Here is a 13,868-nt window from a genome sequence, read left to right as displayed (position 1 = left end):
AAAGATTTTTCCCTAAGATTCAGATTAGACCCCAAATCCCTGGAATATCTTGAACCCACTGTCTATTAAAAGCAAGTGAATGCCTGGGTAACTTAAGACTCCAGTATCTAAATGGACAAGGGCACAATCATTTACTAGCAAAATGTGCATAGCTAATATTCACATGAAATCACTACTAATTGTTTTTAACATAAAACATTTATCAATCTAACTGGCAGTTAAAAAAATAAACATTTATCAAAAGAGCTATTGATTATTCATGAATTATGTAAATTCATAACTTTTTTTGAAAGGAATCTGGAAATATGTATCACAAATCTTAAAAATATATCCTTTAGCCTGGTAGTTATAATTCTTGGTACCAATCCTAAAGAAAAAATTTTGAAGTGTAGGCAAAGATTTATGCTCAAGACCTTACATAATAACATTATTTGTAAAAGCAAAATTGGGACTACTAAGTGTCCAAAAATAGGGAACTATGTAAATTGTGGTCCATTTGTTAGGGTAAAAGCATCCAACAAAGAATAATGTTTACTAGAAGTTTCAATATTAACTTTAAAAAAGCAGGATATAGGGGCGCCTGGGTGGCTCAGTCGGTTAAGCGTCCGACTTCAGCTCAGGTCACGATCTCACGGTCCGTGAGTTCGAGCCCCGCGTCGGGCTCTGGGCTGATGGCTCAGAGCCTGGAGCATGCTTCCGATTCTGTGTCTCCCTCTCTCTCTCTCTCCCCCTCCCCCATTCATGCTCTGTCTCTCTCTGTCTCAAAAATAAATAAACGTTAAAAAAATATATCTTAAAAAAGCAGGATATAAAGTTATATATATGGGGCACCTGTGTGGCTCAGTTAAGCACCTGACTCTTGATTTCAGCTCAGGTAATAATCTCACAGTTCGTCAGATAGAGCCCCGCATCACGTTCTGCACTGTCAGATAATCTTGGGGTTCTCTCTCTCCCTCTCTCTCTGCCCCTCCCCCAACTCTCTCAAAAATAAATAAACTTAAAAAAAAAGGAATCTCTTTAAAAAAATGTTATACATATGTAATTAATATGACTTCAACTCTAAAATTATATACATAGTTAAAAGACTATAAAAAAATGAGGTAAAATGTTAATAGTTTTTCTCTATGAGGTAACTATTTTCTTTTTTATATTCCCTATCATATATATATATATATATTTTTTTTTTTTTAAGTTTATTTATTTATTTTGAGAGAGAGAGAGAACACAAGGCAAAGAGGAACAGAGAGAGGATCCCAAGCAAGCTTTGTACTGTTAGCAGAGTCTGGTGCAGATCTTGAACTCACAAACCGTGAGATCATGACCTGAGCTGAAATCAAGAGTTGGACGCATAACTGACTGAGCCACCCAGGAACCCCTATATTTGCTATATTTTTAAACCATTTTCACAATGGGCACATAGTACTTTTAAAATTAGGGTGGGAGGAATCACATAAATAATAAAATAGAAAAAATTAACAAAAAACCTTTTTTAACACTTATTTATTTTTGAGAAGGGGGGGGAAGGGCAGAGAGAGGAGACAGAGGATCCAAAGCAGGCTCTGTGGTGACAGCAGAGAGCCCAATAAGGGGCTTGAACTCACCAACCACAAGATCATGACCTAAGCTGAAGTCAGATGCTTAACTGACTGAGCCACCCAGGGGACCCCAAAATAGAACAACTTTAAAGGCCTAAGAATTTTTTTTTATGTTTTTTTGCTTTGTTTTGTTTTGTTTTCATATTTGAGAGAGACAGACAAAGAGCGAGTAGGGGAGGGGCAGAAAGACAGAGACAGATTCCAAAGCAGGCTCCAGGCTCCGAGCTGTCAGCACAGAGCCAGACGCGGAGGTCCAACTCACAAACTGTGAAATCATGACGTAAGCGGAACTCGGAAGCTTAACCACTTAACCGACTGAACCACCCAGGCGCCCCCTAAAGGCCTAAGAATTTTCTAACAAATAAAAACGTCAGAGGATGTCTCTTACTTTTCCCAGAGTTACTTCTCCAACCACTTTTCTCACCTAAGCCAGCTTAGAAAAATTGAAAGGGTTGTAATGCAGATCTGCCATCCTATAATCCACAACACCTCAGCAGACCCTTGATGAGGATGTTCAGTGACTCACCAGTAGAGAAAGGGGAGACATGTAAGGCTCCTCTGGTGTCTTTTGAAACTTCAGGCTCCTGGATGCCCACCACTCGGAGGACTTCAAAGTGTTATTCTTCTGCATAAGAAAAATTACATTGGCTGGAGGAAGACAAGTGTCAGCAAGCCCTGCCAAAAACATTTCATCAGGTGAAGCCATGAATAACCCTCACAAAACACATTAAGTATAATCAAGGTTGATCCTATATCCTGACAATACAAATTATGGTTTGGATTTGATGTATGATATGTAGATTTGCTTTGGAGGATACTGATTTTATGGTCACAAGCCAAAGGAAGGGAGGAAAAGGGGAGCCTGAGTAGGGAGGGGATGGTGAGATTTCCAAAAAGTGATTACAAGGACAGTGTCAAATCAAGAATAAGCTGATTAAAACAGCCAAAAGCATGGGTATAACTTAGTCAATGTGAGAAAAGAAGAACAGCAGCTACCTTTTATAGATACTGACCTGGGGGAAAGGATGACGGGCAGGGGAAAGAAAAAGATGGCTAGAAAACACAATTCAGGGCACCTGGGTGGCTGGTATAGTTAAGGGTCCAACTCTTGATTTTGGCTGGGGTCATGATCTCCTTCCTGGTCATGGGATCGAGCCTTGTATCTGGCTTGGTGCAGAGGCTGGACTCTGCTTGGGATTCTCTCTCTCTCCCTCTCTGCTCCTCTCCTACTTGTGCTCTTTCGCACATGCGCTGTCTCTCAAAATAAATAAATACACATAAAAAAAAAAAAAAACAAGAAAAGAGAATTCGTTGAAGGGATTAGTTAGAGAATGATCTTGGTGATTAGGTGGCTCTGTCGAGCCCAGTTTCAACTTAGAACTGACTGAAGGCCGGAGGCTCAGACAAAAAGGCCCATGGCTTTCTCAGAACATGGGCTAAAAAGCTTGACTAAGGGAGAAATAAGAAGAAATTAAGTAAACCCATACATGAAGCCATGCACAGAGTATGTGAACAACTTATATACATTATCTGTTTATTTTTTTAAATTTTTTTTTTCAATGTTTTTATTTATTTTTGGGACAGAGAGAGACAGAGCATGAACGGGGGAGGGGCAGAGAGAGAGGGAGACACAGAATCGGAAACAGGCTCCAGGCTCCAAGCCATCAGCCCAGAGCCTGACGCGGGGCTCGAACTCACGGACCGCGAGATCGTGACCTGGCTGAAGTCGGACGCTTAACCGACTGCGCCACCCAGGCGCCCCTGTTTAAAAAAATAGCCCTAAATTCCCAAACTACACTAATAGAGATTTTTGCCCTTAAACCAATCAACTGAACATGAGGAATAATGATGATCTGCTCTGGAAGACATGGAGCTAGGTGTCTGTTCTAGGGTCAAATCTTAAAGATAAAAAACAAACCATAAATAATTTTTTGCCTTATAGTGAAGCAATTTGATTGTCTGCATACTGAGGGATAACAGTTCTGGGTCTCATAATGATACTGATGAGTTGCTCCCCTCACAGGGAGAAAAGTACTAATGTATCTGGGTTTCCATTTAACACTTACATTTTCTTTATTTGTGGGTGAGCTACATACTGCATCTTTCTTCCTGTTGCCACAGTCCAAAACATTTGGAGTGCTACAAAGCAGCTGTGCCTACAAGAGAACATTTTCTGAGAACATCCAGCATCCTTGAGCCACAGGTGAGGTGGAAAGCCTCTGCCTACCACCTGAGAAACAAACCCAAACCCAAGAAATAGATGTTACTCACTGGGCTGCATTTTGTAAAGTGCTGGTGATGATTCCTGAAGATCAAAAAAAGTGCCAGTCATTAAACCCCAAATACTGTTTAGTTATTCCTCAGTGGCTTGTGGCATCCCAACTTTTCCTTTTTTCCACTCTAGGAGCCCTATATCTAGTTGATATGTCTCCATACAATATGTAAAGTGCTCTCTGTGGCAAATATGAAGATGTTAAGTGACATCCTGGGGATAAGGCCCTCATAACCATATATATAGATATCCATTAAAGATGATGAGCTTGTCCTACATCTTATGTAGACCAAATTTACTAATTTTCCAGCATTGACTATTGGGAGCTAATACTTATTTTTTATGAATTATTATCCCTACTGCCAAGATTTTATCCAGTTTGCATGAGTTAGGATTTTTAAAGCAAGTCAAATAAACTACAAGCAATCTAAAGTGAAATTTTCACATGTATTATTAAAAACAGTGGAAGGGCAGGGCGCCTAGGTGGCTCAGTCAATTAAGTATCTGACTTCGGCTCGGGTCATGATCTCTTGGTTCATGAGTTCAAGGCCCACATCAGGCTCTGTGCTGACAGCTCAGAGCCTGGAACCTGCTTTGGATTCTGTGTCTCCCTCTCTCTCTCTGTCCCTCCCCTGCTCACACTCTGTCTTTCTCTGTCTTGCAAAAATAAATAAAATGTTAAAAATTAAAAAAAAAAAAAACAAAAAAACAGTGGAAGGGCGGTTGGTGGGCTCAGTCAGTTAAACGGTTAAACAACTGATTCTTGATCTCAGCTCAGGTCATGATCCCTTGGTTGGTGGGATCGAACCCCGTGTCAGGCTCTGCCCTGGCAGTGTGGAGCCTGCTCTCTCTTCTTCTCTTTCTGCTCCTCCCCACTCTTACTCTCTCTCTCCCTCAAAAATAAACATTAAAAAAACTGTTAAAAAAAATAAAGTCTTAATAAATTAATTAATTCAAAACTAATTAATTAAATTAATTATTTAAATCAATAATTAATTAAAACTAATAGGTTTAATTAATTAAAAAACAGTCATGGAATGCTCTCACTAGTGTCCTAAAGTAGCTCCTAATTCACCTAAACATAGAAGGATAAAGTTCTAAAAAGATTAAAAGAGTCAAATGGAAACCTTACAATAAGTTTAAGAAGTTAATGAGTTGAATTGAAATAACTTCATTCCTGGAGCATTCCCTGATTGAATATTTTAAGATGTCCAACAAAGAGTCCCCATGAATAACAATACTAAACATTATAAAATAGTTCATACGTGCTAAATTCCATCCTTACAAGAGCAGTTATGAAAAGTATTATTATTATGTCTATTGTTATTTATTACAAATGAAGAAATTGAGATCCAGTGAAGTTAAGAAAATCTTCAGAATCACAGTTGGTGAAATAGTAAGCCACTGGAATCCAGATGCTCTAACACTGCACTATTCACATGCAGGAAACAGCTTAGGCCTAAACGCAATATACCCCTTCCTTCATTTTTAAAGATAATACGGGTTGTATGGAACGGTTAAAATGAACTATTTAGATCTGAGCAACTTAAAAAATCTTTCCAGTGAGGGACTGAGGCTTTCAAGCCAACTTATACCCAAAGTAAAAGGTTCTACATACTGCAGAGATTGCACAGGATAAAATTCCTGTGCCAGAGCTGAAAAGGCTTCAGCATGGGGTTCATTTAGCAAAAGAACTTACATCCCAGCTAAATGTATGTCCTGAGGTCCTTTAGATTCCAAGTGGCCTGCAATCAAATGTGAAGAGTTAATCTTGTCCACACATCCTGTCTTTCCTTCTCATTTTTTTCATTGCCAGTAAGCCACATTAATTTCAAAAGCTGATGTTTTGAATGCTTGGGCTCCTGATAGGTACCAATTTTATGGTACAAGGTACAAGTTCATGAAAACTTAAGAATTTATATATGTTACTTAAGAATTTATGCAGGAAATACTGCAGGACAATAATGAACAGAGATTTTTTTCATGGGTAGGAAATAATGCTGATTACTCAGGAAATAGACCATTTATTCTGAAAATAGAACAAATACTAAAATGGCCGACTAGTGGGGTGCCTTGGTGTCTCAGTCAGTTAAGTGTCCAACTCTTGACTTAGGCCCAGGTTATGATCTCATGGTTTTTTAGTTTGAGCCTGAATCAGGCTCTGCGCTGACAGCGTGGAGCCTGCTTGGGATTTTCTGTCTCCTTATCTCTCTGCCCCTCTCCTGCTTGCTCTCTATCTGTCTCAAAATAAATAAAAATAAACTTAAAAAAAAAAGATTGACTAGTGGGGCACCTGCATGGCTCAGTCAGTTAAGTGTTGGACTTTGGTTCAGCTCATGATCTCACAGTTTGTGGGTTTGAGTCCCACATCAGGCTCTCTTCTGTCAGCACAGAGCCTTCTTTGGATCCTCTGTCTCGCTCGCTCTCTCTCTGCCCTTCCCCAGCTGGTGACTGCTCATTCTCTCTCCCTCTCAAAAATAAACAAACATTAAAAAAAATTATTGACTAGTAAAACATACTCCTTTTGGGCTCAGGCCCTACAAAACCACAAGAATTAGTTAACAAAGTATTTCTTTATGTTTCTTTGCCTTTGCTGAGATTATACTAGAGCATAAAACTTCCCATTTTAACTACTACTTTCATTCCCATCATCAATCAGTTAACAAAATATTCCTTCTTGTCTAAATTTTTCAAATGCAAAATGACTCCTATTTATGTTATTACATTTCTCTTCTTGGCTTATCATTCTCAAAAATCCCCTAGGTACCCACAGAATTTCAACTTCAAGGATCTTTACCTCCGTTAAAAAAAAATTTTTTTTAATGTTTATTTATATTTGAGAGAGAGAGAGAGAGAGAGAGGGTCAGAGTGTGAGCAAGGTAGGGGCAGACAGAGAGGGAGACACAGAATCTAAAGCAGGATCCAGGCTCTGAGCTGCCAGCACAGAGCCCGATGTGGGGTTCGAACTCAAGAACCATGAGATCATGACCTGAACCGAAGTCGGATGGGCTTAACTGACTGAGCTACCCAGGCGCCCCTCTTCCTAATTTTACCACGTTCCATCTCTATCTGACTACCCTGTTTTCTCCCTTAGAAGTTATTCTTTTCCTTGAGGCCTTTACCTCCCTTCTCCTTACCTGTTTCATCAAGGTCTGCAGAAGTGGTAAGCTGACTGGCAGACATCTCCCCACCACTGCTAAGATTGGAAAGATCAAGGCAACATTTTGGGGTTCCTCTGTTGAGACATAATAGTACAGCAAGATTCCCATTAAGTTGTAATAACCTTGAAAGGCAAAGATCACATTATCCTCTTCATCTGAAACACCCCTCAGGAACCTTTTCTCTACTCCAATAATTTGCATCTCATTTCCTCCTCACCAACGTATTGAGACAAGTAATTTTTTTTCAAATTGAGGACCAAAATTATTGGCTGAGGTGGGTCTTGACCCCACATCTTTTGCCCTACGCACTGTGGGTACATAGATTTAGTTTCTCCCTGGAGTCTCTAGTACTTCTCAGGTCTATAACTCTCCAACTAGCTGAGGCATCAGAGCATGGCGTGACCAGAATTTAAAGTACAATAATAATAACACTAATATTAATACAAATAAAAATACCTACTCCTATAACACAATAGAGTTTTCAAAGACTTCTCCCAGACATCACATCATTTAATTCTCATAAGATCCTAGTAAGATAGGAAGAGATTATTATTTCTATGTCACAGAAAAGAAGCCTGAGGGTCAAGAGTCACACTGTTACTGAAGGGCAGGGTTTAAAACTTAAACCCTGATCTTTGAGCCACAATAATTTTTTAAAAATGTTTTTTTAATATTTACTCATTTTTGAGAAAGAGAGAGAGGGGCAGAGAGAGAGGGAGACACAGAATGAGAAGCAGGCTCCAGGCTCTGAGCTGTCAGCACCCACAAACCTTGAGATCATGACCTGAGTCAAAGTCAGACACTTAACTGACTGAGCCACCCAAGTGCCTCCTCCCCACTTTTTTTTTTAATGTTTATTTATTTTTGAGAGAGAGAGAGAGAGAGAGTGGGGGAGGGATATGGAGAGAGGGAGACACAGAATCTGAAGCAGGAGCCAAGATAATTTTTTAAAAACCCCAAGGCTGTGCCTGGGTGGCTCAGATGGTTAAGCCCCCAACTCTCACTTCATGATCTCACGGTTTGTGAGTTCCAGCCCTGCATGGGGCTCTGCACTGACATCACAGAGCCTGTTTGGGATTTTCTCTCTCTGCTCCTCCCCTGCTCATACTCTCTCTTTCTATCAAAATAAATAAATAAACTTTTACGATAAATAAACAAACAAACAAACAAATAAATTGGGGCACCTGGGTGGCTCAGTCGGTTGAGCAACTAGCTTTAGCTCAGGTCATGATGTCAAAGCTGGTGAGTTCGAGCCCCACATCAGGCTTGCTGCTATCAGCTTGTGCCGGCTTCAGATCCTCTGTCCCCCTCTCTCTCTGCCCTTCTCCCAGTTGCTCACTCTCTCTCAAATATAAATAAACTTTAAAATAAATAAATAAATAAAAATCCCAAGGCTATTTGGAAAAGCAAAGGAGATAAGATGTAAAAGGTGGATTTACCCAGACAAAACACTTAGGTTTGCAGAATCGCCAAAGAGTTTGTTCACTGGAGTTCTAGGGAGATCTGGACAGGTGGTAAAGGAAGTGTCTCTCTCCAAGAGCAGGTTTAATATCTTCCTCTGACTGGACCTAAAACTGGGTCCTGAGCCAGGATGTACATCCTCTTCTGCAGATGAAATCAATTCTGCTGACATGGCCTCCTGAGAAAAAAAAATAACACCTACCTAAGAGGTGAACATCATCTACATAGGTCCCTCACAGGCTGTCCAGTTTTCACAACCTCCTCCACCCTTCCCAGCAGCAGCCCAGTGGCTCAGTACCGGAGAAAGGACATCCCTAGGATCACAACTAGGCATGAAAGTTGAATCCCACTTGCCCCAAGCACCTTGACCTTTTTCTTGGAGCCGAACTTATCTAGAGGCAAACGCGGGACTTTTTTTTTTTTTTTTTTAAAGTAAGCTGTACACCTAAAGTGGGGCATGAACTGACGAGAACAGTTCCACATTCCATTGACTAAGCCAGCCAGGCAACCCAAAACCAGGACTTCATTAAAAAAGGAATGAGGGGCGCCTGCATGCCTCAGTCCGTTAAGCTTGGGGGTCTTGATTTCAGCTCAGGCCATGATCTCATGATCTCACGGGGGTGAGATCGAGCCCCTCCAGGGCTCTGCCCTGGGCCTGGATCCTGCTTATAATTCTCCATCTCCCTCTGCCCTTCCCCCTTCCCCGCACCCCCCCCCCCCCCCCCCCGCTGACTCACCAGCTCTCGAAGGAAAAAAGGGAGAAAGGGATGAAAGAGAGAGACAGAGAGAGGAAAAAAGAAAGAAAGAAGAGAAAAGAAGAGAAAAGAAAAGAAAAGGAAAGGAAAGGAAAGAAAAGAAAAGAAAAGAAAAGAAAAGAAAAGAAAAGAAAAGAAAAGAAAAGAAAAGAAAAGAAAAGAAAAGGCTTTCACTTATTCGGGGGCCACACAGCTAGTGACTACTGACAGGAAAGAATTCGGGTCTCCTAACTCACGACAATGCTTATTAAATTCCCTGAAGTTCTGTTTGTAGAGCCCCCTCTGGACCCTGGGGGACGCTGAGGTTTCCGTGATACCGGTGGAGAGGGTTCCCGGCTTACCTCAGATTGGAGCCAGAGATTCACCTTCAGGAAAAACAAAGGTGGGGAGTCAGTCACAAGCGAAGACTTGAGCAGAATTAAAGGAAATCTGACGAAAGGAGTTAATTAACCAGACTACGATTCCGCTTCTAGACTGGATAGGCCGAGAGGATCGAAGTTACAGCCACAGTGCAAGAATATCAACAGTCACAGGGCCTGGCTATTCAAACCTTCCGCCTCCCCAATAAACCTATCCCATTCACTTCAAGACTGCGTCAGCCAATCTGCGCCCGCGCGCGCCCAGACTCCTTTGGCCAATCGTTTGGCTCTACATCACTAGGCGTGACCTTGCTTTGGATGGAACACAATTTGCCCCGCCCCTCAGCCAGAGCAGGATGCCGAATGGTCAGGGTTCAGTAAACCGCTAGGTAAGCCCCGCCCCCCGGGTGCCTGGCACACCATTGGCTCTCCCTCTGGCCAATCTCCACACCCTTCCTGAGCTCTCTATTCCCTTAGCCCTTCCAACCCCGGGAGATTTAAACTGGACTTCGGTAGCGAGTACTGCTCTTTAAGATAATACCTGGAGAGAGTTGTTTGGGTGACAGGGTGTTTTAAACTTTTCTTTCCCCTTGCTTCTTTCTTGTGTCGTTACTTGGGCCTTTTCATCTTCGTTTTTCTTGCCTTCCGTTGGAGATGGAGCATTTGCCACCGGTATGGCAGATGTTGAGGCGAGACAGGTGTGTGTATTTATGCTACATTTATGTATTGACCCCTTCCAATAGCTTTCATTGTTTCCAGTTCCTTTTAGAGCTCAGCATCTCTGAGACTCTAGGTTATGCAGGATAAAGGAAATTCCTTTTCAGGGAAAACAGGGGAATTAAATCATCTCTTGGTATAATCCTTATCACAGTCCAAAGGATCCCAAGCTTTGGCCGTTTATGGAAATTTGAACATTGATAGGTGATACCAAGAATTTATTCTTAATGTTGGGGATTTGAATAATCCTGCGGGAGTGGTGGTGGGTATAGATGGTGGGTGGTGGGTATAGACGAAACAAGATTTGCCATGAGTATTAAGCAATGGGTAACTGGGGGTACATTATATCACTACTGTCAAAGTTTAATCATCTGGGGACCTTGTTAAAATGCAGGTTCTGATTCAGTAGGTCTGGGTTGGGGTCCAAGATTCTGCATTTCTAACAAGCTCCCAGCTGATGCTGATGCAGCTGGTCCTGAGACCATACTTTGAGTAGCAAAACATTATGGCATGCTCTTCTTTATTTTTGAAATTTTCTACAAACACAAAAAGATGTTCAAAATAACTTGGAAGCTCTTTGAAGGCAAGCTCCTTAAAATGATGAATCAATAAGTAGAGAGTGGGGCCTAGGAATTATCAAGGCACTACTCATGCTGATGGTTTGCAAATCACATTCTGAGAAACAAATAAGCAATGCAACAGTTGAGCCACAAACACAACCTTTATCCGGTGTCCACATCTTGGTGGTGGTAGTTGCTAAGAAGTACAGCATAGTCAGCTGGGTTTTATCCTAATACCCTTTTCATATGGAGAATCTGCTTCCCCAGAAAGGAGGTATGTGAAGAGTCTTTGTTCTCTGGGATTGAGATGGTGAGTGTGGGAGTCAGCACAGAGCCCTGCCATGCTAGGTGAGTTTGAAAAACAGACTAGGGGTTAAGGGAGTGTGTGTGGGATGAGTTGGTTTTTACTTTGAAAACCATAATCACACTTCATGGGACCATTGTATACTTCCCCTGCAGGTGGGAGGTAGAGACAGATGAAGTTGTTCTACAGCGGCGGCAAAAACAGATAGATTATGGCAAGCGCACACCTGGTTACCAGTGTTTCCTGCAGCAGGTCCCCAAGTGAGTGCAGTGTGCGGGGTCACAACAAGCATGTCAGCTAAGTGGCTTTGGTTCAATGTAGGGTGATGGAAAGATATTAGAATATGAATGCTCTCACAAAGTCTCATCATTACTAAAACTAAGTCTCCTGAAATGTAGCCCCTAAATAAATTTTCAAGACTTTTTTTTCAAATGGAACAAATCCTACTTGGCCCATGAGACTTTCAAAAGCTCAATCCATGTTTGCTAATGAAGTTTTTCTTTCCAACCATTTTTACTTCATACCGCCAGCTGACTTCACTAATTACAATATACTTGCCTAATTACATGTAAGTTTCCATGCATACGGGCAAACTAAATGTATAAGGAGGTAGTATGTATTTTGAAGGGATGTCAGATACTGTCTTTTATATCTATCTTGACTTCTGAGGGAGTTGGAATATCTAAATTACCCTTGCCAGAAGAATATTAGGAATTTAGGAAGTTTGGTGCTTAATCCCAACTGAAGATTTATTTTTTCTATTGAATTGCGGGCATTGATCCTACCTGACTCTTAAGAAATCCTAATGAGTCTTCTGATTCACTGTGATAAACTGACCTATGCCCCTTCCCCCTGACCTGAGTCTGACACGTATCTGTCATTGCCAGGGCAAAGCGACAGCCAGGACTTCACCCTCAAACACCAAATAAGAACAGGAGGTACAGCCGTCGCTCGTGGGATGCCCAAATCAGGCAGTGGAGAAGAGCTCTACATTCTTGGGACCCCCCCAGCCAGCCTCTGCAGGGCAGGGGGGCTGAGGGGTGAGTGCATTATTCTTGGTTTCTTGTTTGAGTGGTGGACTGAGCCCCACCTCTCCTTACTTTGCAGGGGTTTAGCTTTTAATGGCTGAAAAGGGAGAGTCTGAATGAGGTGCATGTTCCTCTGACTCTGCTGCATTCGTAGGCAGGGGATGGAGCATCTCTTAGAGCCAATGGGTTCCACCCCTTTGGATGACCTTTTGGATGACTGGTTCCAGGCCCTAGAACCCTCAACGAATCTGGATGGAGACCAGAAGGGAGCCCAGGTAGTCTTCTATCCACCTATCTTCTACCTGTCTTCTAAATCCCACTGGTGCACTGTTAGATATGGAGTCTGGCCTATGAGGTGACAATTAGCATGGGGTTCAAGGTAGTAGTTCAAGAATGAAAGAAGGAAAATGGGGCAGCAAGAAAAAATAGGACATGAATAAAAAACTCTGAGAACTAAAGGTGGCATAAGGAGATTTAATTATAGTTAGTAATGGCAGGGAAGTTGGGCTGCACTGGGGGCTATCTTATACTTGATGAAAGGGGTATAATCTTCCTTGGAATTGAGGCCTGAAACCTGACGTGGAGGATTTGGGTGTTTGTTTTTTTCAAGTGTCTCATTTTATAAATGTTTTGCATATGAGCCAATGCTAACTTCTTATTCTCAATCATTGAACTTTATTAAAGCATTGTTAATAATAAAAGGATAATAAATAACAAAATTATAAAAGAATAATAAATAATAAAAAAAGGAGGATCATCAAGTGGTGAAGACCAAGGACTTTAAAGCATCAAGGACTGCTCTGTAATATTACCTTTGCCTACCAGATGGGCAGTCACTTAATCTCTCCAACCATTTCATCTGTCAAATAGAGACATTTGCTCATTTCATGATTCTAAGCAAAAATGAGAATACTTTTTTAAAGTATGTAGCACGGTGTCTGGTACATAATAAGTGCTCCACAACAGTAATTACTGGAAACCATGTCTCCTATACTTCATGGCCTTGTTCCCTCTTTTGCCAAAGGGAAATGTGCAGGGCAAGGGAATATGCAGTGCATCTATCTTCCCTCCACCCCTATTTTCTTGATAAATCTCACTTTCTCTTCACTCTTCTTTTTCAGTTTGCAGACTTGGTGGCTCCTGCCTACTCCCTTCCCTGGCTCTGTGAGGAAGATCCCCACCACTGGTGCTACTTTGTAGCTGATCAGTTACATATCTGTCCTAGACTTGAGTGGGGCACAAAATATTTAGAGAAAACAGACGTCTTTCAAGGGACTTGCTGCTAAGTTGTAATAGTGTAATAGTTGTAATAGTGAAGATTATTTGCATTACTTCTACTTCCCAATCGATTAAAAAAGAAATCTAAAACTGCTGTACAAAAAGATGGCAACACGAAGGCATTGTTTAAAGCCTCTTTTTCTTTTTGCCTTTCTTTCTAAACCTTTTTTGATAGCTGAGCCTCGAATTTACATGAAAGTCAGGAACCATTTAGCTGTTCCTCACCCTCTTCCCTACTAACGTCTACATGCAGTCTTTTCGAAAAAAGACTTAAACTTTGGCTGAGGTGGGAGATGGTGGTAGTGGTGGAGATTTAATAAAGGGTGGTATCCTGTTCCTAAAGAGGAAATATACGGACATGAACATCTTTTCTCCAGC

The 13,868-nt window shown here is 41.4% G+C and overlaps 2 protein-coding genes across 8 annotated transcripts in view; one reads left to right on the top strand and one right to left on the bottom strand.

Moving 5' to 3' along the window:
* CDC25C (cell division cycle 25C) overlaps nt 1–9,832 on the bottom strand; it is a 29,846-nt gene extending 20,014 nt beyond the window's left edge. For 2 of the 7 annotated variants that reach the window (XM_086702970.1, XM_086702977.1), the window contains exons 1-7: nt 9,586–9,826; nt 8,468–8,667; nt 7,005–7,102; nt 5,567–5,612; nt 3,867–3,900; nt 3,662–3,751; nt 2,122–2,220 (exon numbers count right to left, since the gene is read on the bottom strand). In XM_086702970.1, coding sequence (XP_086559096.1) covers nt 2,122–2,220; nt 3,662–3,751; nt 3,867–3,900; nt 5,567–5,612; nt 7,005–7,102; nt 8,468–8,661 — 561 coding nt within the window. In that variant the 5' untranslated portion in view covers nt 8,662–8,667; nt 9,586–9,826. Of the gene's footprint in view, nt 1–2,121; nt 2,221–3,661; nt 3,752–3,866; nt 3,901–5,566; nt 5,613–7,004; nt 7,103–8,212; nt 8,401–8,467; nt 8,668–9,585 lie in introns of those variants that run through there. The other 5 variants (XM_086702975.1, XM_086702981.1, XM_025923519.2 and 2 more) reach the window with 5 other exon arrangements.
* Nucleotides 9,485–13,608, top strand: LOC112860268 (oocyte-specific histone RNA stem-loop-binding protein 2-like). The gene is given in 8 exon segments (XM_086716546.1): nt 9,485–9,514; nt 9,950–10,137; nt 11,118–11,228; nt 11,340–11,444; nt 12,072–12,224; nt 12,367–12,487; nt 13,334–13,416; nt 13,418–13,608. Coding segments are annotated over 8 exon segments (837 nt in total). The 3' UTR covers nt 13,464–13,608.
* Nucleotides 13,609–13,868: the final 260 nt, after the last annotated feature.

The sequence above is a fragment of the Puma concolor genome, chromosome A1, assembly GCF_028749965.1.
Source record: "Puma concolor isolate L17-30 chromosome A1, mPumCon1.1.hap2, whole genome shotgun sequence".
NCBI lineage: Eukaryota > Metazoa > Chordata > Mammalia > Carnivora > Felidae > Puma > Puma concolor.
Note: the sequence above shows the minus strand (reverse complement) of the source record. Positions and strands in the feature narration are given on the sequence as shown.